General features: G+C 44.7%; 1 protein-coding gene across 3 annotated transcripts; it reads right to left on the reverse strand.

Moving 5' to 3' along the window:
• LOC120059532 (protein TASOR-like) lies at positions 1 to 24,710 on the reverse strand. 3 transcript variants are annotated; one of them, XM_039008660.1, is made up of 20 exons: positions 24,315 to 24,710; positions 18,697 to 18,842; positions 18,312 to 18,404; positions 18,040 to 18,112; positions 17,410 to 17,501; positions 15,117 to 15,411; positions 14,493 to 14,598; positions 14,256 to 14,359; positions 13,654 to 13,763; positions 13,049 to 13,121; positions 12,855 to 12,929; positions 11,940 to 12,704; positions 11,245 to 11,549; positions 9,790 to 11,127; positions 8,961 to 9,083; positions 8,427 to 8,586; positions 7,063 to 7,171; positions 2,324 to 2,502; positions 2,033 to 2,167; positions 1 to 1,839 (listed from the first exon to the last, which is right to left on the reverse strand). In XM_039008660.1, the coding sequence occupies exons 1-20, from the start codon at positions 24,622 to 24,624 to the stop codon at positions 443 to 445; spliced, it is 5,988 nt and encodes a 1,995-aa protein (XP_038864588.1). In that variant the 5' UTR covers positions 24,625 to 24,710; the 3' UTR covers positions 1 to 442. The 3 variants fall into 3 exon arrangements, with proteins under 3 accessions (XP_038864588.1, XP_038864589.1, XP_038864587.1); XM_039008661.1 differs by having other exon boundaries at positions 1 to 1,836; positions 11,245 to 11,552; XM_039008659.1 differs by having other exon boundaries at positions 11,245 to 11,552.
• Positions 24,711 to 25,649: the final 939 nt, after the last annotated feature.

Raw genomic sequence — 25,649 nt, forward strand, 5'->3', positions numbered from 1 at the left:
TATGATTTGAAACATGTTTATTTTAATAGATATTCTTCTTTGAACAACCAAGGATGTAAAAAAGAAAACCAACAGTGAAAAGTGAGTGCCTTTCACTTGTGTTTTTTTCTTTAAAAAAGAAATAGCCTGTCCCCTTGTTCAGAAACCGTTCTAAAACCAAAAAATAAAACAAAACCGAAAAGCGTGAAAGGCCATTACATTTCTTGGCAATTATAAATATAGTGGTTGGAACAGGGGTCTGAAAAGGCTCACATGTAAAGACCGTACGTCTACACACGACAGTAACGACACTCGGCACTGCCTGTATCAAGTTTATTTGTAAAAAAAACAGGATCCTTCTGTCCAGTATCAATTCAATGTGTTTATGACAAGTAAATATGTACATTCAGCTCTACCAGTGTGACGTGCCCATTACCCACTCTCTTTAATTATGATCGTCTGTTCAGGGGGAGTAGTTGTGTGAGTATGTGTAATCTGAGTAGTAATCTTGTCCACCTGGCCTGGGGCCTCCAGGTGGGGCTTCTCTACCTCGGCACTCCCCTAAAAACCCGGGACCCATTCCCCTAGGAACCATGCTCCCGCGTTCCATACCCCCATCCATCTGTCCAGGCATGGCACCTATACAGCTGAAGCCACCATCGCTGAGTGGATGTACACTGGCCACGCCGCCTCGACTACCTCCAGTACCTCCAAGGATTGGCAGCATTGGCCTAGCTATTGAGCCCCCCCTGGTGGCTACAGAGGCAATAGCCATGCCCGCCTCAAGGCTTTCTACACTGTTCACTGGAGTCCGGCCCCCCTGACTTCCAGGGGTACTGCCACCAGGAGTGCCTGTCCTCTCCCTCTCCCCGCTTTGGGTGAGACCGCTGTGGGAAACAGAGCCAGGCGTGGCCCCTCCCTGGCTGTTAGGGGTTCCACCTCCTAACCCCCATAGGCTCTCCCCGGGCCCAATGAGTGTCCTGTCCCCCTGCTGGGTGGGGGTCCCATTAGTGCTGGAGCTGACCCCTTCCGGGTAGCCGAGCTGGGCCATTTCGCGCTGAGAATAGCCCGGGCCTAAGGAGGCAACAGCATGGTCTGAGTATGTAAGTGCAGTGGATGGAGAAAAGGAAGAGACCTCTATGCTTGACAGAATGCTAGAACTGCTGGCTATAGAGAAGGATGCTCCAACACCAACCCCTGCTGCTCCAGTATCAGAGCCAGGCATCCTAAATGACTGAGACAGAGCCCCACCCAACATGAGATGTTGTGGAAGGGGAGGCTGGGGGATGTCTGATAGGGTGAGGGGGGCCTGGCTGGTCACAGGCCCTGTGGTGAGAGTGGAGCCTGGTGCTGTAGTAGGTGCTGTGGCTGGGTGTCTGTAGTCCTGTTCTTGGTTGCTGCTGCAGGGTGAGGCGGGGTAGGCCGGGGAGGCCGTGTAGCCGGAGGAGCCAGAGTAGGATGCCCACTGGGTGGAGGGACACAGGAAGCTCTGGTGGGGGTTGACAGCAAACGCTCCTGGCGAAGTGCTGCCTACGTCCGCCAAGCCTGCCCTCCCAACCTGGTTAGAGGCTTTGAACTGGGAGATGGCTGATTTGAGAGCAGCGAAGTCGGACAGGTTGGCAGTGCCGCTGGAGTAAGAGAGGGAGGAGGGTGTGTGTCGGCCAGGGGTGTTGAGCTGGTCGGGAAGAGGGGGGCGGAAATCGTCTGACCCAGGTAAGGGGGGCTGCTGGGTTGCGTCCCCCATGCCCCCTCCTGTTCCCCCCTCTCTCTGGGCAGGGGGCTTGGCGATAACCTGGTTTTGGGTGTCATCATCAGAGTCCAGCGACATATCTTCCTCTTCTACACACTCGTCATGCACTACTGAGAGAGGAGTAGAGGGGGAGAAAAAGTGAGAGGAGGGGAGACGAGGGGAAGAGAAAGAAAAGGTTATAGATACATTCAAGTAAAATATTTCACATTTGGCCACACGTTTTTGAAAATTTTGTTCACAAATATCTTGCCATCACAAAGAATTATGCATTTGAATTGTGAAGTCATTGTTCATGATACCCACCAGTAGAGGGAGGCGTGGGCAGCTCGTTCAGATTGCTGCAGCCAATTAGGCTGTGAAAACTTGTCATGATGTCATCGATGTTCGCGATCACTATGCCGTTCCTGGAGTACTGCAGGAACATCTCAAACCGCCTCTCTTTAGGGGCAAACAACAAAAGAGGGGTGATCAACTGGAAAAGTAAATATTCTGATTTACAAACAAAAATGCCTTATAGAGAGATATTCTCAAAGCAGTGAGTGAGGAAGAGGATGATAAATTATAATGTTGTGAAAATGATGATGGTGGTGATACCTGTGAGGAAGATGATGTGGCGGTGCTGGGTGTGGTTAGCCTGGAGCTTGACCAGGCAGTCTAGATCAGGGGCCTGACGTGATTGGGCGTCACACTCGTGGTAAGGCAGGAACTCCACTAGGTGCTTCTTCTGATAGGCTGTCAGCAGGTTCAGAAGAGCCATGGCATCACTGTTCAACCTATGAGAGGAGAGAGGGGGTGGGGATGTCTGTCTGTCGTAATCGCTCCTCTTTCACCCCAGCTGCCAAACTAACCCTGATTCAGATAACCATCCTACACATGCTAGATTATGGAGACGTAATTTATAGATCGGCAGTTAAGGGTGCTCTTGACCGGCTAGATGTTGTTTACCATTCGGCCATCAGATTTGCCACCAATGCTCCTTATAGGACACATCCCTGCACTCTATATTCCTCTGTAAACTGGTCATCTCTGTATTTCCCTATCGCAAGACCCACTGGTTGATGCTTATTTATAAAACCCTCTTAGGCCTCACTCCCCTCATCTGAGATATCTACTGCAGCCCTCATTTTTTTAATTTCACCTTTATTTAACTTCTTATGGCTGCAGGGGCAGTATTGAGTAGCTTGGATGAAAGGTGCACAGAGGTGCCCAGAGTAAACGGCCTGCTCCTCAGTCATAGTTGCTAATATATGCATATTATTATTAGTATTGGATAGAAAACTCTGAAGTTTCTAAAACTGTTTGAATTATGTATGTGAGTATAACATAACTCATATGGCAGGCAAAAACCTGAGAAGTTCCACTTCCTGTTTGGATTTTTTCTGAGGCTGGTAGATTTTCAACCAAGCTCCCATTGAAATTACAGCGAGATATGGATGAGTGTTCACTTCCTACGGCTTCCACTAGATGTCAACAGTCAATAGAACTTTGTCTGATGACTCTAATGTGAAGGGGGGCCGAAGGAGACATGAATGATTCACTACTGCCATGAGGTGACCACGCTTTGAACATGCGCGTTCACGTGAGAGGCAGCTCCGTTCCATCGCTCAACTGAAGTCAATGTAATTCTCCGGTTGGAACGTTATTCAAGATGTATGTTAACAACATTCTAAAGTTTGATTCAATACATCGTTTGACATGTTTCTACTGACTGTTACGGAACTTACGGACATTTCGTCATGTTATAGTGGACGCGCTTTGTGACTTTGGAATTGTTTACCAAACGCGCTAACCAAAGTAGCTAATTGGACATAAATAACGGACATTATCGAACAAATCAAGCATTTATTGTGGACCTGGGATTCCTAGGACTGCATTCTGATGAAGTTCATCAAAGGTAAGGAAACATTTATCATGTATTTTCTGGTTTCTGTTGACTCCAACATGGCGGCTAATTTGACTATTGTTCTGAGCTCCGTCTCAGATTATTGCATGGTTTGCTTTTTCCGTAAAGTTTTTTTGAAATCTGACACAGCGGTTGCATTAAGGAGAGGTATATCTATAATTCCATGTGTATAACTTGTATTATCATCTACATTTATGATGAGTATTTATGTTGAAACGATGTGGCTATGCACTATCACTGGATGTTTTTGGAACTAGTGAATGTAACGCGCCAATTTTTATATAAATATGAACTTTATCAAACAACACATGCATGTATTGTGTAACATGAAGTCCTACGAGTGTCATCTGATGAAGATCATCAAAGGTTAGTGATTAATTTTAGCTATATTTCTGCTTTTTGTGACTGCTATCTTTCGCTGAAAAGCATATTTGAAATTGGACACTTTGGTGGGATTAACAACAAGATTACCTTTAAAATGGTATAAGAAACATGTATGTCTGAGGAATTTTAATTATGAGATTTCTGTTGTTTGAATTTGGCGCCCTGCACTTTCACTGGCTGTTGTCCTATCATCCCGTTACCGGGATTGCAGCCATAAGAAGTTAACCAGATAGGCCAGTTGAGAACAAGTTCTCATGTTCAACTGCGACCTGGCCAAGATAAAGCAAAGCAGTGCGACAAAAATCAAACAGAGTTACACAAACAAACGTACAGTCAATAACACAATAGAAAAAATCTATGTACAGTGTGTGCAAATGTAGAAGAGTAGAGAGGTAGGCAATAAATAGGCCATAGAGGCAAAATAATTACAATTTAGCATTAACACTGGAGTGATGATGTGCAGATGATGATGTGCAAGTAGAGATATTGGGGTGCAAAAGAGCAAGAGGGTAAGTAATAATATGGGGGTGAGGTAGTTGGGTGTTCTATTTACAGATTGGCTATGTAGAGGTACAGTGATCGTTAAGCTGCTCTGACAGCTGATGCTTAAAGTTAGAGAGGGAGATATAAGACTCCAGCTTCAGTGATTTTTGCAATTCGTTCCAGTCATTGGCAGCAGGGAACTGGAAGGAAAGGCGGCCAAAGGAAGTGTTGGCTTTGGGGATGACCAGTGAAATATACCTGCTGGAGCACGTGCTACGGGTGGGTGTTGCTATGGTGACCAGTGAGCTGAGATATGGCGGGGAAATACCTAGCATAGACTTATAGATGACCTGGAGCCAGTGGGTTTGGCGACGAATATGTAGCGAGGGCCAGCCAACGAGAGCGTACAGATCAGAGTTGTGGGTAGTATATGGGCCTTTAGTAACAAAACCGATGGCACTGTGATAGACTACATCCAATTTGCTGAGTGGAGTGTTGGAGGCTATTTTGTAAATGACATCGCCAAAGTCAAGGATCGGTAGGATAGTCAGTTTTACAAGGGTATGTTTGGGATCATGAGTGAAGGATGCCGATTCTAGATTTAATTTTGGATTGGAGATGCTTAATGTGAGTCTGGAAGGATAGTTTACAGTCTAACCAGACACCTAGGTATTTGTAGTTGTCCACATATTCTAAGTCAGAACCGTCCAGAGTAGTGATGCTAGTTGGGTGGGACGGTGCGGGCAGCAATCGGTTGAAGAGCATGCACTTAGTTTTACTTGCATTTAAAAGCAGTTGGAGGCCTCAGAAGGAGTGTTGGATGGCATTGGAAGTTTGTTAGAACAGTGTCCAAAGAAGGGCCAGATGTATACAGAATGGTGTCGTCTGCGTAGAGGTGGATCAGAGAATCACCAGCAGCAAGAGCGACATCATTGATATGTACAGAGAAAAGAGTCGGCCCGAGAATTGAACCCTGTGGCACCCCCTAAGAGACTGCCAGAGGTCCGGACAACAGGCACACTGAAATCTATCTGAGAAGTAGTTGGTGAACCAGGCGAGGCAGTCATTTGAGAAGCCAAGGCTATTGAGTCTGCCGATAAGAGTGCAGTGATTGACAGAGTCGAAAGTCTTGGCCAGGTCGATGAAGACTGCTGCACAGTATGATCTTTAATCGATGGCGGTTATGATATCGTTTAGGACCTAGAGCGTGGCTGAGGTGCACCCATGATCAGCTCGGAAACCAGATTGCATAGTGGAGAAGGTACAATGGGATTCGAAATGGTCGGTGATCTGTTTGTTAACTTGACTTTCGAAGATTTTAGGCTGGATAGATATTGGTCTTGGGTCTAGAATGTCTCCCCCTTTGAAGAGGGGGATGACCGCGACAGCGGTCCAATCTTTAGGGATCTCAGACGATACAAAAGAGAGATTGAACAGGCTAGTAATATGGGTTGCAACAATTTCGAGAAACAAGAAAACAAGAAAAATAAACATGAAACAATGGACATGATATCATGCTCTCATCAATAACTTCAAAAAAAATGTGTCTTATGTATTTAGATTTTTTTAGTATTCATTTAACTAGACAAGTCAGTTAAGAACAAGTTAACTAGACAAGTCAGTTAAGAACAAGTTCTTATTTACAATGACGACCTACACCGGCCAAACCCGGACGACGCTAGGCCAATTGTGCGCCACCCTATGGGACTCCCAATCACGGCCGGGTGGGATACAGCCTGGAATTGAACCAGGGTGTCTGTAGAGACGCCTCAAGCACTGAGTTGCAGTGGCTTAGACCGCTGCGCCACTGTTAAAGGTCCCCAAAGCACACACATCCCTGGGTCGCTTGTATTTTTAGTTCGTTGCGGCTAGCGACTGGAACAAGCTGCAACACACACTCAAACTGGGCAGTTTTATTTCAAGCTCTTCATTCAAACACTCATTCATGGACAATCTTACTGACAGTTGTGGCTGCATTGCGTGATGTATTGTTGTCTCTACCTTCTTGCCCTTTGTGCTGTTGTCTGTGCCCAATAATGTTTGTACCATGTTTTGTGCTGCTGCCATGTTGTGTTGCAAACATGTTGTTGTCAGGTGTTGTTGCCTTGCTGTTATCTTATCTCTTGTCGTGGTGTTTTGTCCTTTATAAAAAAAAATGTAGATTTTTTTTTTTTTTATCCCAGCACCCGTCCCCGTAGGAGGCCTTTTGGTAGGCCGTCATTGTAAATAAGAATTTGTTCTTAACTGACTTGTCTAGTTAAAAAAAGGTTAACTAAATAAAATAAATACTAAAAAAATCTAAATACATAAGATTTTTGGGGGGAAAAAGTTGATGAGAGCATGATATCATATCCTATGTTTTATAATGTTTGTTTTTTAAAATTATTTCTCAGCCTTATAAACGTCACCACTATTACTACTTTGAACATCCCAGAGACGTTCCTTATTGGTTGGTAGACTTTCTTACCAGTCTTTGTATGGGCTGGACGATGTTACTGAATGGCTTGACATAGACCTATGTAGACGGCCATGCTGAATGGTAATAGTGGAGGTAATTACTGACCTGCCCAGCTCTCTGAGTTTCTTCTGGGACTTACAGTGGATCTTCCACTGCCAGGGGTTCTCTGGAGAGCTCTGTTCCTCTAGGAACCCCAGGAATGCCTGCAACCGGTCTGCACAGGAAATACAATAATACACAACGTATTACTGATCTGCACAGGAAACACAATAACACATTACAGATCTGCACGGGGAACACATTAACACACAACATTTTATACTTGTACTCACCCCCCCCCCCCCCCCCCACATAAATTACCTGTCATGAGAGTTCAGTCTTTTCCCCTCCAAAAAAACCACATGGCTTATGCCCTTCTGCTATGTAGTCAATCTATGAACAATTTACTAACCAGAATGTAATGACAGCTGCATGGTACATAAAGCAACAATGGAATTCTAATGGGGGAAAAAACTGACCAAATACTGTTTTTAATGAGTAAACTCAGCAAAAAAAAGAAAGAAACGTCCTCTCACTGTCAACTGAGACAAAACCGCGACTCGTCAGTGAAGAGCACTTTTTGCCAGTCCTGTCTGGTCCAGCGACGTTGGATTTCTGCCAATAGGCGATGTTGTTGCCGGTGATGTCTGGTGAGGACCTGCCTTACAACAGGCCTACAAGCCCTCAGTCCAGCCTCTCTCAGCCTATTGTGGACAGTCTGAGCACTGATGGAGGGATTGAACGTTCCTGGTGTAACTCGGGCAGTTGTTGTTGCCATCCTGTAGCTGTCCCGCAGGTGTGATGTTCGGATGTACCGATCCTGTGCAGGTGTTGTTACACGTGGTCTGCAACTGCGAGGACGATCAGCTGTCCGTCCTGTCTCACAGTACTGACATTGCAACTTATTGCCCTGGCCACATCTGCAGTCCTCATGCCTCCTTGCAGTATGCCTAAGGCACGTTCACACAGATGAGCAGGGACCCTGGGCATCTTTCTTTTGGTGTTTTTCAGAGTCAGTAGAAAGGCCTCTTTAGTGTCCTAAGTTTTCATAACTGTGACCTTAATTGCCTACCGTCTGTAAGCTGTTAGTGTCTTAACAACCGTTCCACAGGTGCATGTTCATTAATTGTTTATGGTTTATTGAACAAACATGGGAAACAGTGTTTAAACCCTTTACAATGAAGATCTGTGAAGTAATTTGGATTTTTACAAATTATCTTTGAAAGACAGGGTCCTGAAAAAGGGACGTTTATTTTTTTGCTGAGTTTATATAGTATAGCTGCATGTTATTTCAAAATCCTCTGTAACGATGGCATTTATCCAACTTCATGGAAATGACCGGTGACCGAAACTCAAGATATTCACATGTGGATCCCACACATCACAATGACTGTTGAGGAAATCTGAGGAGACCAATTTAGGCGGCTCACCGTGCGTTATGAAGTCTGGGTTGAGGACAAACTCGTCAGATACGATGAATCCTCCAGAGACAAAGAGCTCGTTGTAGGTGTGGTTCTTCACATCGTCTAGACTGTCCACTCCAGCAAAGCTCACCATGGACAGCTTCTTCAACGACACCAGGGCTGGGATCTGACAGGGGGAATGGTTCAGAATAAATCATTAAATAAGACACACATACATACAGCTTTAAATTCATCCTCAACACTTAAAATTGAAATGTACATTTGTGTGAAACAGAGGTAATGACCATGGCGAGGAGCATGTCTTCCAGCTCTGTCTACATATTCAATTAATGACACTATGTTTATCTCTGTGCTGCATCCATGTTTTTTGTTGGATTTAGAATTTCATTATTTCAGATCTTTTCTGGGGGGCTAATGAGAATCCTCTCTGGACAGACATTCTGTCTGGTGCCGTGGCCATGACTCATCCTAGCAGCCAGGATCAATCAGTAAGTCAGTCAGCGGGTCAGGCAGTCAGTCAGCCGATAATGATGATGTTACCTTGTTAACGTGGGCAGAGATGTCCTCGTTCTGAATGATGATGAGCAGTTTGTCCAGATTTCTGTTTTTCTCCAGGAATGTCTGGGGGTTACACTCCGTGTTACCCAGGCTCATCAAATACTCCTGTCACAGGGAGACAGAAAGAAGGGGTTTAGAACAGGATCAAAGACATCGACACATATCACAAAACCAAATTGACATGGTGAAGATAAGGGAATGAGGAGTCGTGCAATATAGTAAAAAAAAAATTAATGGCAGTAGTGTTCTGCAGTAAAACAAGGAGAATACAATGAAGTGTGACTCTGCTCGTCTTCCAGAGGAGAAAGTTATTTTAATGATGTTTGTAGATCAACAACATGAGGGAACTCTCTAAAGTAAGCCACTGAGTGACCATTCACAATGCAGATAATGACGCAGGTTGACATTTATTGGGACGAGTCTTGTCCTGAAGCCAGAACTGAGCGATTTCCGCTAGATGGGTCATCTGCAAAGTCAAAATTGGCTATATTGTAAAAATGCACTTTTTGGTCTTAATTTAAGGTTAGGGTTAGGCATTAGGGTTAGCGGTGTGGTTAAGGTTAGGTTGAAAAGTAGATTTTATGACTAGCTGTGCCAGCAAGTAGCCACTCTGCAGAGCTGCCTCCAGAACAACATTCATAATGAAAAATGCTAATCTGCGATATTTACAGTGGACAATGCAGAGCCTGTGACAGAGAAACTTTGGATAAAGGTATTGGTGAAGCGTTAGCTCAATCATTGGTGAGAAGGAGTTCATCTGTGGGCAAACATTGACAACATCGGTGCTAATCATAAGTGAGGCCTACAGTACCTTGATCTCCACACAGATGTCACTCTCCTCCTCCTTATCGCCAGAGTGGATGTAAAACTTGACCGTGTTCTTCTGCACATCCTTGAAGATCTCCACCAGGCTGCTGAACACCTCAGGCTTCAGCTGGCCTATCAGTAGTCCAGCGGCTGAGGCCGGGGTCAGGGGAGAGGGGGCTGTGAGAGGGGCTTGTTTAGGCCGGTTGGGGGTGCATTCTGGGGAGCCCATGGTGGCCTGGGAAGGGGAGTAGATCTCACAATCTGAGGCAGATGGCTCAAACTTCCTCTTCGCGGAGGGCTTCTGTGCTGCGGAGAGGTTCTTGTGTGGCTGTTTGACCGTGCCAAGTTTGTGCCGGCTCTGGAAGGAAGAGGCGCTCTTATCCTGAGGGGGCTGTGCTTTTGTTTTGGGGACATGCTTGAGGGTGGGGGACGTGATGGGTACAGGGTCAGGGAGGTGAACGAGGGCAGTTGGGGGTGGAAGGTGAGGGATGGGGGGAAGGGGAGGGATGGAAGTGACGGAATGGGGTGGGGAAGGGAGAGTGATAATAGGAGGGTTAGGGGTGAGGTGGATGTGATGAGGAGGTGGAGGGAGAGAGGGCATGGGAGGGGCGGGGTTGAGAGCATGTGGAGGGGGTGGCACAGTTGTGGGTGGAGCACAGAGGGTAGAACGAACCCCATGTGCTTTAGCAGAGTCAGTGTGGCGGGGTTGGGGCACCAGTCGGCCCATCCTCTCACACAGGGTGTTGACGTGGCCCTGGACAGGAACAGACACAACATAGGGTGCCACAAAGTCTGAGAAAGAGCTGTTGGGCTGCCAGGCGAGGCGCTGGGGCAGCCGTGGGGACAGCTGGGAGTTGTAGTAGATCCTCTGGGTCTCCATGAGGCCCTGGATGGAGTTGGAGAGGCAGTGGAGCCCCTGGCTAATGATGGTGTCCAGAGTGCAGGATGGCCTGTCTGGCCTCTCCACCCTGCTGTTCCTCTCTAGGGAGGTGCCCCTGGCTACCCTCTCACTTTCCACGGAGGCTCCTCTAAGAACCTTGTCCCTCTCCAGAGAGGCTCCCCTCAGAGCCCTCTCCAAGGAAGCCCCCCTGGCTACCCTCTCTATAGAGGCTTCCCTCGTAACAGTCTCCCGCTCAAGGGAGTCACCACTCTGAACTCTCTCACCCCCCTCCAGACCTCTCCTCTGCTCCAGGTGGCCGTCAGTCTGAGCATCAAGGAAGGGGAAAGGTTTGTCTGTGTGAGAGGCCAGCTCCAAGGTGAGTGGTGGGTTTTCTGAGGTGTGGTGTTGTTCTCCTGGAGAGCCGGGGCTGAAGAGGCTGGCCAGACTGCACACCGTCTGCTCCTAAACAAACACCACCACCATGGTTAGTCACAATACTCCATCACAACACCAGAGGATTCAGTACATTGAAAATGTCTGAGTCCGTAGTACTTCATTTTTTTCTCACAAACATCTCACCTCCAGGTAGTCCTGTCGGGCCTGCTCCACTCGCCCTGCGTACGGCGCTCCAGCCAGGGGCTTCTCCATGCTGGCCGTGCCCGTGGTGGGCTCCCCGTGGTCGGGCAGGTCGGTTGCGGCAGCACCCTGGGCCATGGCCTTGTTGAGGGTGGAAAGCAGGATCTTGAGCAGGCGCTGGGTCTCGTTGGCCGAGGAAGCCTGAGAGGAGTTGCCCCTGTCCCTCAGGTCAGTGTTGTAGATCCCCATACTCTCCATTACTGCTGCCAGGTTGTAGTTCCCACCCTCCCCCTCCTCCTCCCCCTGGGCTACTGGGAGGACGGAGACAGTTTGGTTAGGATGGATGTAGCCTCACTTACCAGGTTTATAAGGTAGGCTTCTACAATACACACACGGAAAGGTTAGAAAGGATATTATTGACTATACAGGCCTAGATTTAAATGTTAAATCAGACCCTGAAATCAATATTTTCTTTGGTTGGCGTATAAATGTTAAATGTTAAAACATTTATAACTTGCCCTACCAAACTTTTGTCTCCCTCCCACACTTGTTCTTTCCCTTATTCTTCAGTCTTGCACACACAGACACCCACCTATCACTCTCTCCCATACCAACTCACTCATTCATTCTCTCATACAATATTTTGCTCCCTCCCACACCATCCCGCTCTCTCACACAAACACACGTCACAGGCTCACCTCTACTGGGCTCTCCGTTGCTGAAGTGGGCTCGCTGTAGATATTTATACATGGCTCCTGATTCGTCCTCCTCTAGTTTTCTCTTCAGGCCATGGGGGCCCTCCCAGGACCCATCATCACCCCCCTCGGCCCTCTCCTTCTCCCCTGGCTCCTTCACAAGGGCCTTCTTATGCAGCTGGATCAGCTTCAGAAGCTGTTTCATCTTTTCCTTATCATACTCACTCTGGGCTAGCCTGGACCTCTGGGGAGGAGCGCCTGTCCCTGCTGCAGCCCCGTTAGAATGGGCCTGGGAAGGCCCCCCTCTCCTCCTACTGCTCTCTGGAGGCTGCCTCTCTGGTCTGTCCGACCCTCCTGAGCCCCCCCAGTCTGACACAGGGCTGTAGTCCGTGGTGGTGGGTGCCGGGGCAGACGGGGGCTGGTTGATCCTGTCCATCATGTCCCTGGCCTTGACCATGGGGAGGACGTAAGCCGAGGAGGGGCCATGCAGGTAGGAGCGTAGCAGACCCTCCATGTTGGATTTGGGTCGGGGCGCGGGGTGCATGCTGCCCCTCTCGTCCAGGTTCTGTTGGTACTCTGGGACAAGGAAGGCCCTGACACTGTCCCTCCTGGTCAGGTAGTCTAGGGCCTGGCGCTCCACCCCGGAGCTGAGGTGCTTGATGTCGGGGGTGGAGCGCATCTTGAGCAGGGCATAGTGCAGGGCTGGGATGAATGGTTCCATGGAGACCAAGAGGGGGGGCTGAGGCTCAGATGACAGGGGCTCCTGCTCTGGGGGAAGATTGACAGCAGGGACATGGTCAATGGAGGTAGTGGTTAAAAATGCATAAGCTGCAAATAAAAGGCTCTTACTAGAAATCACATTTCAAGGAAAAATAAGCTGCAACTGTGGTTTGAAGAAGGATCTTTTAGAATACTTACTGTTCTTAATGACTCCCCTGGACTCCTGAAAGATAAACAGTGCCTGCAGGCTCTTTTCAAACCGCCCCTGTCGTTCTAGAATACACAAAACAACTTCCTCAGTAATAATCCACACAAACAACAACATCGTCAGATCAGTTGAGAAATGAGAGGTGAGAACGAAAGAGACGTGATAAGAGATAGACAAGACGTACCCTTGGAATTGACCATCTGAGTAGATGACAAGAGGAAGAGAAAGCCTTTATCAAATAAAGGCTTCACTAGCACCTACACAGGGGAGGAAAGGAGACGTTAACATTCACTACATCTAAACAAACACTTTACATACATACACTGCAGCTGTGCAACACTATTCTTGACTTAACATTACGGCATTGGAATTACCTGATTCTCATTAGCTCTACCGATTAAACACATATGGGGAACAAATGACAGCGCCCCTTCTAGGGAATTGAACAATTTAGCTGCTCCACATTTCAAACGTCATGGGGGACCAAATGGAAGACTGGGAGGATGTACTGTATGACACTATGATCCACCCCCGCATCCCCCTCCCCACTCCTTTTCTAGTCTTGATGTGTAACCATTAGACTGTGACGTGATATTTTTTTAATCACGTGTAGTCCCTTGCACAGTCCCCAACCCTTATATGTGTTTGTACATTGTCAATTGTTATTTTTATGTCCTGTTAAGGATTTTTGCTGATGGAAGGTACATTTCAGTGAATTGTAAATATACAATTCTGTATTATCTATCTTGATTAAACATCCTCCAGAGGGACAGTCAGGGAGTGACTCACCATCCTCTCTCTCTCCAGTTTGTGTATTAGTCCTGATAAAGTGCTGGTGCTCGCTTTTCCCTTCCCATCCACCACCTCAAACAGGCTGCAGTACATCCCACACTTTAGCACTGAAACACACACACACAAACACTTTGGTAAAAAAAAACTTTAAAAAAAACACCTACACAGTGATTTCAAGATTCCGGGTGACAGTTCCTACATTGTTGTTAGTCAGATTCAGTGTTGTTGTTGCTGTTGCGATTCTATAGCAGGGGTGTCAAACAATGACTCAAACCAAATCGAAACTGTGCAGATATAATAATGGTCCACCGTTTCTTGACTGTGTCCAGCTCGCTAATAATCACCGAAATGAAAGCTAGACGGTCAGGGAGCATCAAAAATTCCAAGAACGATGGACTGAGGACATTTAAAAAAATGTTGATGGCAAAGAAATATATATTTTCAGTGTGGCCTCTCTGGACCTCGTTGAAGACCAAATGAGGCCCCAGGGGCAAAATTAGTTTGACACCCCTGTTCTATGCCTATGTACTGCTGTCTTCGTCAGAGAATAGATGAGCCAGACTAGGAGTAAGGCTATAGAGGTGCGGAGTGTTTCTGACCTTCTCGTGTTCCGCTGTAGGTGTCCCAGGAAAACAGAACAGAGGGAATTTTCCTCTTCACCTGGTCCAGCTGCATCCCCATACTCATCTCCAACTTCTCCGCTCTGCAAATAGAACACACACACCTGTTAATCTACTTATTATATGACTTCATGTTTATTAACTATAAATTACAACTGACAGCCATGTTTTAGTTATAGAAATAAATATGTGTATAGATAATAAAGGGGTACTCACAGTTTGAAAGGGAGGAAATGGCGTGTAGAGGAGCGCAGACACACCTGGCACAACTCCTGTCCCTTGTTCACCAGCGGCCCACTCCACACAGTGTAGCTACTCCACCCTAACAGGCAAATTAAACTTTATTTAAAGTGCATTTATAACACTTTACATTTGCAATAGAAACAATGGCCCGAGTCACAGGTGGACATAGTCAGCCAACATACAAGCTAGCTATCAAACTACATGCTACAATACCTACTTCAACACAAACATTGGCACAATTTTTTTTTATTTAACTAGGCAAGTCAGCCAAGAACAAATTCTTATGTTCAATGATGGCCTAGGAACAGTGGATTAACTGCCTTGTTCAGGGGCAGAACGACAGATTTTAACCTTGTCAGCTCGGGGATTTGATCTTGCAACCTTTCGGTTACTAGTCCAACGCTCTAACCACTAGGCTACCTGCCGCCCCACATGCATACACACACACAATAACATACGCACTATACATACACATGGATTTAGTACTGTAGATATGTGGTAGTGGTACAATACTTTCACCTCTACAATGACTAAATCCTTCAGTACAAACACATTAAAGCAGAGAGATAATGTGAAAAAGAAGAAATGGGAGCGTACTTCTGCTTCCTCCTTCACAGACAGTGCTGTTGAACCTGTGTGCAGCCATAGGTGCAGCAGCAGACTCCTTGCCTTTGTACTGGAAGGACACCACAGCGTATGGACACACATGCCTGGGCCGAGACTTGATCTCATCAAAAGCAAACTCATAGAAATACTGCTGCGTGAGCTCAAAGGCCCTGTATGACAGCAGGGAAGTGACCCGTGTGGCATTCTTAGAGACATGACAGTCAAACTTGGGCGTGGGTTCCAGGACACTCTTAGGCATGTTCTCAAAGATGCTCTTCAGCCGGCCCTGAGGGACAAACACACTTACTGGGTTACAGATCATTTAAACTGGTGTGGTATACAGTGATGCAGACTGGTGAGGGCCCAAAAAGGTGACACTTTAATTTTGCATTGAAACATGCAAAAAATCCCTGCTAGGGGGAAATGTAGGTTTTAACTAATTAAACAAAGAATATGATCTACATGATCAGTCTCTGTGTGTAAAATAAAGTGGTTAATGTGAACCTAACTCACTGCAAAAAAATGTAAAGAAAGCAATCCAATGTTATTTGTTGCCTATACTTTACTGCAAATGACACTCAAGTCTTGATAAAAATCAATACACTAATATTGCAATTAGCCATGACAGCCTTTATAATAGAACGCTTGTGACCACACACACATCTAAATATTGCACTTGGGGGGAAAAAAATCTTAAAGTAGAAATAGAATGAAACAAACAGGCATTCTATTTTTGCTCTATTATAGTGGCCTCTACATTGATCAAGTGCACAAGGCTACATGTGTGAAAAAATAACGTTCACCGAGTAAAACATTTTAACAATCCCACCCTCACTCACACACAAGTTTTACTGTCAAGTTCAACACAAAATCAATATCTTTGGGCTACACATTATTACATTGTACACTTTCTGCCTGTGGACATCTGTTCTATAATGTGCCAGCAGAGCATGAAACCCTTTGTTGGCATAATTGATCTCTTTCAAGCAGGGAGTAACCTGGAATACCCATTTTATCCACTGTATTGAAAAAGAGGGAACATGTGCGGTGTTCCTTTAACCTCTATGGTGGCATCCAGCTTAAACCAGGCCCAGCTCCAGCTCCACTTCATCCCTGAATCAACTTGTTTAACAAGCAACTCGTCATTTTCACCTAATTCTCTCATTCTGAAAATGAACCACATACATTAGACGGAAAACATCAGTTCACAGATAGTAGTTAGTTCGTTAGCTAGTTAACGTTAATATTTCACACAGATTGCCAGGGTCCAGTGAGCAACTAACGCGTTATAACTTAAGGAATGGCATGAAGTCGTATACCAGTTAATACTATAGCGAATTGGTTAGGTTACTAACGTTAGCGCATCTGATGTTTTAACGTTAGTTAGCTGTCTGACTTTATTAGCCAGCTAATTTTCACACCATAAACTCATTTTGGTCAGTTAAGTTGGCTAATGTTGCTCAACATTTCTCTGGCTAGTTAACGGAGAATTCGATCCAGCTAGAAAGATACTTAACGCTAACAATACTTATTCCACCACACTTTCTCCCTCACCTCAAACTTTCCAAATAGCACTTGTTTTTCAGTTACAGCTCATGAAGTACGCTTCATCACCTTCTCACTCATCTCCGTGGTCAGGCGTCTCACCTACCTCTTCGTTATCCTTAAGGGGACGCTCTGCTGTAAGTGGCAAACTGTCTTTCCAGAACACGCCCTGATGCAGTAACTAGAAAATTGGTTGTATCTTCTCTCTTCAGTCGCGTGAATCAAATCAAATGTATTTATATAGCCCTTTTTACAACAGCTGATATCTCAAAGTGCTGTACAGAAACCCAGCCTAAAACCCCAAACAGCAAGCAATGCAGGTGTAGAAGCACGGTGGCTAGGAAAAACTCCCTAGAAAGGCCAAAACCTAGGAAGAAACCTAGAGAGGAACCAGGCTATGAGGGGTGGCCAGTCCTCATTCTGTTGTTATGTGAACGATTGGCTGAGCCTTGGATACAGCCAGTATTGCTCCAAACGCATATCACTCGTTTGCTTACAGCCAGTTGTGATCCAAAGCCCCCCCCAAAAACTTTTCCCATCGGATCTACACGAATCACATAGGTCACCTATTTTGGATTCAAAACGGCGAATTTCGCCGAAAGGTGACTAGTTTGCATCCCTAATGTTGGCTGCACTCAGCGCTAGGCTGTAGCAATGTATGCAACTATTTTCTAGGTATTCATAATATACATATAGTTTCAGTTGTGTCCATAATGAGTTAGATAGGACATTTATTTACCCTCATGACTTTAAATACAACAATGTCTCCACAGGTTCCTGCTTCAAACGGGTTCATTTGAAGCAAATCAGAGAATTTGGACAGATAAACACCTGAAATGACAAAACAAAAGTAATGTCAAGCACAAACTAATGAGACAAAAACAATTCATAGACAACTTTAACTTTTGGCAAATCTAATTCTATGTGTGGGCTAATATTTTATGACTGAGGTTTGAGGCAGCGTAGTTTATGTATTGTAATAAATATTTCCACAATACTCAGCTGTTGCTAGGTCATGTATTGGGTATCTTCTCATGTAGCTGTATCTGGTAGAAATGCTAAGCTGTCCATCAGTGGACAAAGCTGCCCTTACTGTGCTGAGGCATACAGCTTTTCATCAATTAAAGAGCGTCATTAAACATGAAACTTGTTCAAAAGCAGATCAACTTCAAACTGACATACACCAGGCCCAAAAACATCTAACAGTTAGATAAGTGCATTAGCAAGAAAATCTATCCTTCCTGAGTCCAATCCTTAGAAGGTGAACAGCACAAATTTGAAATTTGCAAACTCTCCCTAAAAACATCATACTGCATGACATTTGGTAATAAGTACACAGGCGCACACACACACCCACACCCACACTCACCCATTGCTGGATTTCCGAGTGCAGTGATCCTGGAATGTCCCACAGACAGACCCTTCTCACAAATCCACGGGAGCTGGAAAAAGTCATTCACAAATTGTAAGTCAAAAAAGAAAGAAAAATGGTTTCAAAGGAAAACCAGGAGTAAAGCAGCAAAACTCAGATTGTAGACCTAATGCATAATCCAAAGATCCAGACCTCACTGTAGCAGCAACATCAGATCATAGTAGTAAATCAGTGAGCTGTACCACACGCAGGCAGGCCCTCAGGCTCACCTTAGACTTGTCTGGGAACATGAAGCAGTAGGACTCCACCAGCTCTGGGTCTGTACGGCCCTCCTGCTTTAGTTCCCTCCTCTTCTCAATGAACTGGCACACACACAGGAAAACATGGCATCATGAGAAAAGATGTGAGCACAACAATATAAAGGGGACACTGGTTTTGTGGGTGGGTGAATGAGGTATGAAGTACATATTTGTCATTGGTCGTGCAAAATTATCAATTAGTATTTTGTGCCAGTCTGGGGACAATATCAGCAGTGATGTGTTTTGTTTGAACATTAGGAAGTGGAGCTGTTGCTAAACTTCAAATAACTTCTTGGCATTGACAACAGCCGGAGGCGAACTGGTGTGGGCGGGGGTGGGGGCTTGCTGATGCTACCTCTTTTTCCAGCAGCTCATTGTGAATGAGCCTGGCCTTGCTGTAGGAGAATGTCCCTCTGGACGATACATCCAGGTAGGAGGAGGACAGAATCTTCACAAGGCCCTCAAACTCCCGGGAGTCAGCGGGCAGAAACTGGTAGAGGCCTAGGAGGAGAGAAACAGTGGATTAGTATCTGGGATGTGATTGGCACAACATAGAACAGGATGACATTGTTCATTTGTATGCATTGTTACTTTTAAGCACTCAATAGGCTACTTTCTGGGTATCTGGTCAGTTTAAACTGTCAAAAGGGATTAGGAAGTGTGTTAAAGAGGGGGCAGACTTGGAAAAAACATGTTTTGTAATGACAGTTCTTTACAGGATCCCCTTTACTCTGATTTGGGAATAGCATTGTCTAATTCTATAAAAACAGCTTGCCCCGACATCTAAGCACTTTATGGAGATTTCAAGAGATTAGACAGGTATTAGCATTATGCTTAAACCACCTTCCCTCCGAGTGACAAGGTGGATTTTTCTTCTCCATATTGCTTATACCTTTTGAATCCTTTCATATCTACACAAGTGCCTAGAGGGTCGATCTGGGATTGGGCACATAAGGGTTGTGGAGGTGGTGTTGTGCGAGTAATGCTTGGAAGCACTGCAGCATATCAGGATGGTGCTGCAGCATAATCAGGATGAACTCCATTTCCTTACAATGACAGCACACGCGCACACATGCCTACTGACGCCACATGCACTTTCACACTCACCACATACACTACTGCTACAGCTCAGTCCATCTATCCCGTTGCCTTGTTACTTCATTCCTACCTATATGTACCTCAATAACCTCGTACTCCTGCATATCGACTCAGTACTGGTTCTCCCAGTAAATAGCCATGTTATTTTTGCTTGTTGTTATTCGTTGTGTTTTTACAGTATTCCTCGTGTCACTATTTCATCTTTAATTCTTTGTTGGTAAAGGATTTATATGTAGGCATTTCAGTGTCTACACTTGTTGTTTACGAAGCATGTGACAAATACAATTTGATGAGAGGTTTAATAAATTGCCAGGTATGGAAAATCGCATTGGGCAAATCATATGGCAAGAAATGGCATTTGGGATCCAGAGTTGGGGTCAATTCATTCCGTCCTATTCTAAAATGGAATGTCATTGCTATGAGGAATGTCCCATGTCCAATGGACATTGAATTGACCACAACTCAGATGTTCACAGAACATGAGGTCAGTATGATAGACAACATATCAAAACATAAACAGACATACCCCAACTATACAAGATGGTTAGTACACTCAATAGCTTCACTTTCCCAAATGGTTGCCATTGTTAAGAGTGATAGGATGGGGCTGCACTGTAATGCGGACCACTACCAATAGTAATTCCCTATCTTCATCTAATGCTACTTCATCAGATCACCAAATGACCCTACCACCCTATATTCAATATTTATGCAAAAATGGCCAAGTTCTCTCATTGTACTTTGTGCTCAATTATGATGATGAAATATTTTTAAACAAGTTTCATCCACCAGTCTATTTTCCAACAGAGCTGGCATCACACTAAGAAACTGGAACATCTAAAACTAGCATATGCATTCTGAAAATTGGTCAATTGGCTATTTACAGTCGCATAATGCATGGCACATATCCATCAAGCAATAGGCTAGATTCTAGATCCAACATCAAATGAGACTTCATGTAGCTATACGCCCATGAGAGCAACTTGTATGAACTTTGCAGGCTGTGCCATCATAATTCTGCATCTCCCCAACTACAAAACCAAACACATACAACCTGTGAATATAGCGGGCACCATTGCATAGCTAGAATTCTTTCCGATGACAATCCAAGCAGTGGACCCATGACAAAACAGGCTTCCACTGCCCATGGTTGTGTCCATTGCATAGGAGTAGTCTAAAGGCGTCCGCATGCTCCCCAGGCGAAACAGTTTGTGCATATATTATGACATTTTGTGACGTTTTTGTTATTATTTTTGTAAACTTTTTTACATTTTTTCCTGGAGGCAAGCCGAAGGTTACGCCCCTTTGTCAGTGACTGGTCAACGGTAGGGATTCTTCAATAAAGTCTTGTCATTCAACGAGTCGACTCGTTCTCATGCTCATTTTTTAATTGAGAAATACTGAACCAAACATCTTTGTCAGATATAAGATTGCGCGACTAAGATCTCCTCGGCAAACAGCTCAAAATGAATGACAGATTTCTTGAGATATCTTAAACTAATTCTGACCATTTTGGCTAGGGCATCTCAAAAATGGACAAACAGTACTATTGCATTTTTTCAAGCGAAGGTCTTTTAAAGGAGTATGCGAGCACATTTGTTCGGTTCGGCTAAGCGCCAGCCGAACTGAAGCATGCTGACGCCAAAAAAAGTTTATGTAAAAGCCAATAACAGCACAGTAACCCTTCTGAAGAATGAACTAGCCTAGATAGCTAATACCAAAACAGTCCTTGGCAGCTTCTACCAGTCTGGCTACACTTCTGGATTGGCAATGGGTTCACTATTTCGAGTGAGCACGGGAATAAAATTAGAGTCTGGACTTGTCTTCCATAATCTGTATCAAATCTGTGAAGATAAGGGACGACGACTGACTATCTTTGAAGCTTCACTGAAGGGCCACGGTAACGAGTCTAGATGGGTGTGGTGTTTGTGCAACCGAGTGGACTTCACCACTATAGTCATTTTCCACCAAAAAGCCTTCAAATTGGTTCCTCGGCTGAATACCATCATCAAAACTAATTTCACTCTCCACATCAGCCTCTGTGTAGACCCAAGGAATTTGGAGGCTTGATGGGCAGTTGGCTGATTAACCAGACTGTGATACCGAATGAAATTGGTATATAGTCTGAAACATAGGAGTGCAAAATCATGGAAATGTTCCTTACAAGACAGAATGTTTACATGGTTTTGCATGTCCAGCTGAAGGACCAACCGCACAGACAACCAGTTTAATTTGATTAAACATTCTGGCTTGTAAGGAACATTTCCACGATTTTGCACTCCCGTTTCAGACTGTATACCAATTCAATAGCGGAAGTGCTCAAAGATGGCGGCCCCAATGCATTTACCACAAATTCCTTGTTTTGCTAAGTTCTCAGTTACTCTTTTTTTGTATGGTCATTAGCAGAGTATACGTGTTTACAATTTTAGCTTCAAGACGCAGTCAATTTGAAAATCTAAAAAGTAGATTGTGTGGATTTATTGGCACATTGAACCATATCGCACGCCATAGTTTAAAAACTCAGTAGATAGTGCTAAAACAATGACATATCGGAATTCTGCCATCTTTATGCACGTTCTCCATTGTATCAGTCGGGAGAGGCTATACGCACACGCCTATTGCCAAAATTGATGACGTATGTTGCACAGCTGAGAGTCAAGTGGAGACAAATGGATTCGGTTCAGTCAGTCGTCCTGATGAGCCCTTCCCAGCTATAGTTTATGCTGGCTAACTGGCAACCACAGCAGCATGGCGCTAGTTAAAATTGTCAAAGAAAGTGAAGTTTATTTCGATGGGTGAGGGAGAAATAACTTGTAGTATTGATCCCCATCTGGACGTCACCGTGACATGCCAATTAGCTAACGTTACAGAAAGCCGGTGTGAATGACAGTGCAACAGTGTTGTATCGAGGTGCAATTCTCACTGTTGCTTCCCACTGGGCAGCTGTATCATTTATTTTTTATTTAACCTTTATTTAACTAGGCAAGTCAGTTAAGAACAAATTCTTATTTACAATGACGGCCTACCCCAGCCAAACCCTAACCCAGACGATGCCGTGCCAATTGTGTGCCGCCCTATGGGACTCCCAATCACGGCCGGTTGTGATACAGCCAGGGTCTGTAGTGATGCCTCTAGGACTGAGATGCAGTGCCTGCTGCATCACTTGTGGTAGCTAGTGGCCAATTTGTTCCATCACACTTGATTATATTTATAGTGGGATAGCAGCCTACATGAAAAATAACTTAATATTTATAGTAACCATCTGAATGTCAGCGTCAAATGGGGAGAGTTTGCACCCGCTTGCCGGGCACTGCTGTTCTGCAGTAAGGAATGGAAAGTAGCTAGATCAGGGATGGAGAACTCCGATTTTTTATTTTTTTTTATTTTTATAAATTAGGAGTCAGGGTATTATATTACTGTTGAATTAAGATAGTAGAATACACAAGGTGCAATTTCAAAATGTGGTTGTGCATCAGCAGTTTCTCTTATGTCAATCAAATAGTCCAGGTCAGCTAAAATGTTTTTAGATTGGTAAATTAGTCTAGCCAGCTATCTAAACTTGTAGTAATAATGGTCGAATTCTGACAGCAGGCCCCCATTGATTTTGTTAGTCACTCTCCCACCCTATGGCAAAATCTGTAGAATTGCCAGAAATGTGCTTTAAAACTGACAACCATTCTCTCCACCCCATAAAATTAGTCAAAAAAAGTTGTAGTGTAGAATTGCTGCAAACTTACTTCAAAAGTACATTTTCTCCACATCCCATCTCAAAATGTGTAGAATTGCAAAAAATTAACTCTAAAATGTAAAAAGAAATCTTTGTAAATGTTTTGCTCGCATGGTGGGTGAAGGGGGGACCCAACAAAAGGCTAGGAACAGCTCTGATTGCATGTATGGGTACAGACCCACGAGCCACTATGACCCCTCATGATGAATTGAGTAGCCCCTATCCCCAGGTAGCCTAGTGGTTAGAGCATTCGGCCAGTAACCGAAAGGTTGCTGGATCAAATTCCCGAGCTGACAAGATAAAAAATGTTGTTCTGCCCCTGAACAAGGCAGTTAAGCCACTGTTCCCCAGCAGGCCGTCATTGTAAATAAGAATTTGTTCTTAACTTTTTAAATAAATAAAAAACATTTAAAAAGTTGCCCATCCCTGAGCTAGATGGTGTAGCCAAGATAACAGCTAAAGCACATTTATTTTAGTGATTTTCACCAAACTTCTAAAGTGGCACTTTGCTTCTTGAAAGTCTTCTTGAAAATATCTTGAAAACCTCACTGCAGATATGCAAAACATTTTGGGACTGTATCAACAATGGACTAACGTAAAAAAGAAAGATAGTTTGGATTTTCCCTTTATAATCTGTTTTCTTTTATTTATTTCAAATACTCTGACAAAAACGGAATGATTCTGAACACTCGAAGTCCCACCTCCGGGAGATAAGTCTCAAATTCTCGCTGAAGTTTCCAGCCACAAGGGCTCATTAAGACTGACTGAACCGAATCCGTTCGTCCCCCACTCAACTCTCGCTGCGCGACATACGTCATCAATTTTGGGCACCAGGAGTATCTGTATAGTCCCTCCCTTTATCAGTCTGATTAATCAGGCAAGATGGGCTGCGTCTCTTCACGTGCTTCCCTCCTTGCGCCTGGACCGAAACTTACCTGCAATGCTGACCGAGTACGGGAACCGATATTACGTTAACAAAGGCAATAACGAGGTTTGCGCGCAATAAACTAGCTACCCCCTGCAGATGGATCACATTTAACCATGTCAACCATCTAAATTCAGCCGGTAGGGAACGCGGGTTTGCAACATGCTGCACTTGAATTATGACAAGGCAGCCTCTGTTGGAAATAGTAGAGAAAGGGCACAACCTTTCCGTTCCTTAATCTTCCTCGGGATATGAAAATTTCTCCTTGGCAACTGTTCAGCCGGTCTCTGGCCGGGTAGCGGTGAATTATTGGAGCTTCTTGTGTCCGTATGCCCGCTCCTCCGCCGCTCAGATGCTTCTTGTTCTGGCATTATACGGTCTTCACATCCAGTCTGATCGCCATTTTGGTTGGATGTGGCCGAGATGGCGGCTGACCACGAATTTTTCTTGCTGTCGCCGCTCTCCACGTCGAGCTCGCCGGTCTTCAGACACGGTATGTCCGTTTTTCTCTCCACTTTGGAGTTCAGGGCCATTTTTCAGGCACCGTGAGCGTCTTTCGCGGGCAATGTATTTGGTTACTGCGCCGCTTCACTTACACACTCTCCTCCTCACCCTGTCTCCGCCATTGTGAATGACGTATGCCTTCTTCTCCACCACTGCAAAGCGCTGTCGTCACTCTGTTTACGTTCTATGAAAAGCCGTGCCTCCTACAGGCCCTTAAGTCAAATAACATTCTTTGAGACAGCTGCTGGCTGAACGTCTACCTTTGTGGACAATCGTAGGTCACCTGACTCATAACGGGACTTTGCATATGAGTATGACCAGGGCGTCATGCACCCCACAAATGTGAGGGGGTGTAAAGTATGAGGATGGCAGGAGGTGGGCAACAATGCCCCCCACACACACACACACACACACACACACACATCTGTAATTTGGAGAAGTGTGCATTTTTCAAACACCTGAAACAGGTTTTTCCTGGAATCTAGAGCCATAATCATTATGCATAATTCTAAGTAAAAAATGTCTATTTTTCTGCATATCTAAGCATACCTCTTGAGCTGTCTGTATTCCTGATTGGTGTTTATTTTTGAAAAACTAAATATGCTTCTCTGCTAAAATCTGGATAAAAGATTGAAAGGAATGTGAGTCTTATTCAGTACATTAGGTACTGAATTAGTTATTGCTTGCTTTTCTAAAGTCTACCAACCTTGCCAGCAGGCATGCCAGCTACTCTTAACTTGATTCATAAAGACTGTTAAACAGCCACCACTAACATTTAGTGGCCGCTGCCAACATACTGACTCAACTCCAGCCACTTTAATAACTTTAATAATGGGAATTGATGGACATTTATGAAAAAATGTATCACTAGCCACTTTAAACAATGCCACTTAATATAATGTTTACATACCCTACATTACTCATGTCATATGTATATGTATATACTGTACTCTATCATCTACTGCATCTTGCTATCTTTATGTAATACATGTATCACTAGCCACTTTAACCTATGCCACTTTATGTTTATATACCCTACATTACTCATCTCATA

Source organism: Salvelinus namaycush, chromosome 14 (genome assembly GCF_016432855.1).
Source record: "Salvelinus namaycush isolate Seneca chromosome 14, SaNama_1.0, whole genome shotgun sequence".
Classification (NCBI taxonomy): Eukaryota; Metazoa; Chordata; class Actinopteri; order Salmoniformes; family Salmonidae; genus Salvelinus; species Salvelinus namaycush.

Bases quoted from the DNA above. Each gene is read 5' to 3' on its own strand.
- LOC120059532 (XM_039008659.1), bottom strand. From the start codon at position 24,624: ATGGCCCTGAACTCCAAAGTGGAGAGAAAAACGGACATACCGTGTCTG. The intron at 11,553-11,939 runs GTGAGCCTGTGA...CCGTCCTCCCAG, and splicing joins CAACGGAGAGCCCAGTAGAG to TAGCCCAGGGGGAGGAGGAG. The intron at 1,840-2,032 runs GTGGGTATCATG...CTCCTCTCTCAG, and splicing joins GCCCACGCCTCCCTCTACTG to TAGTGCATGACGAGTGTGTA.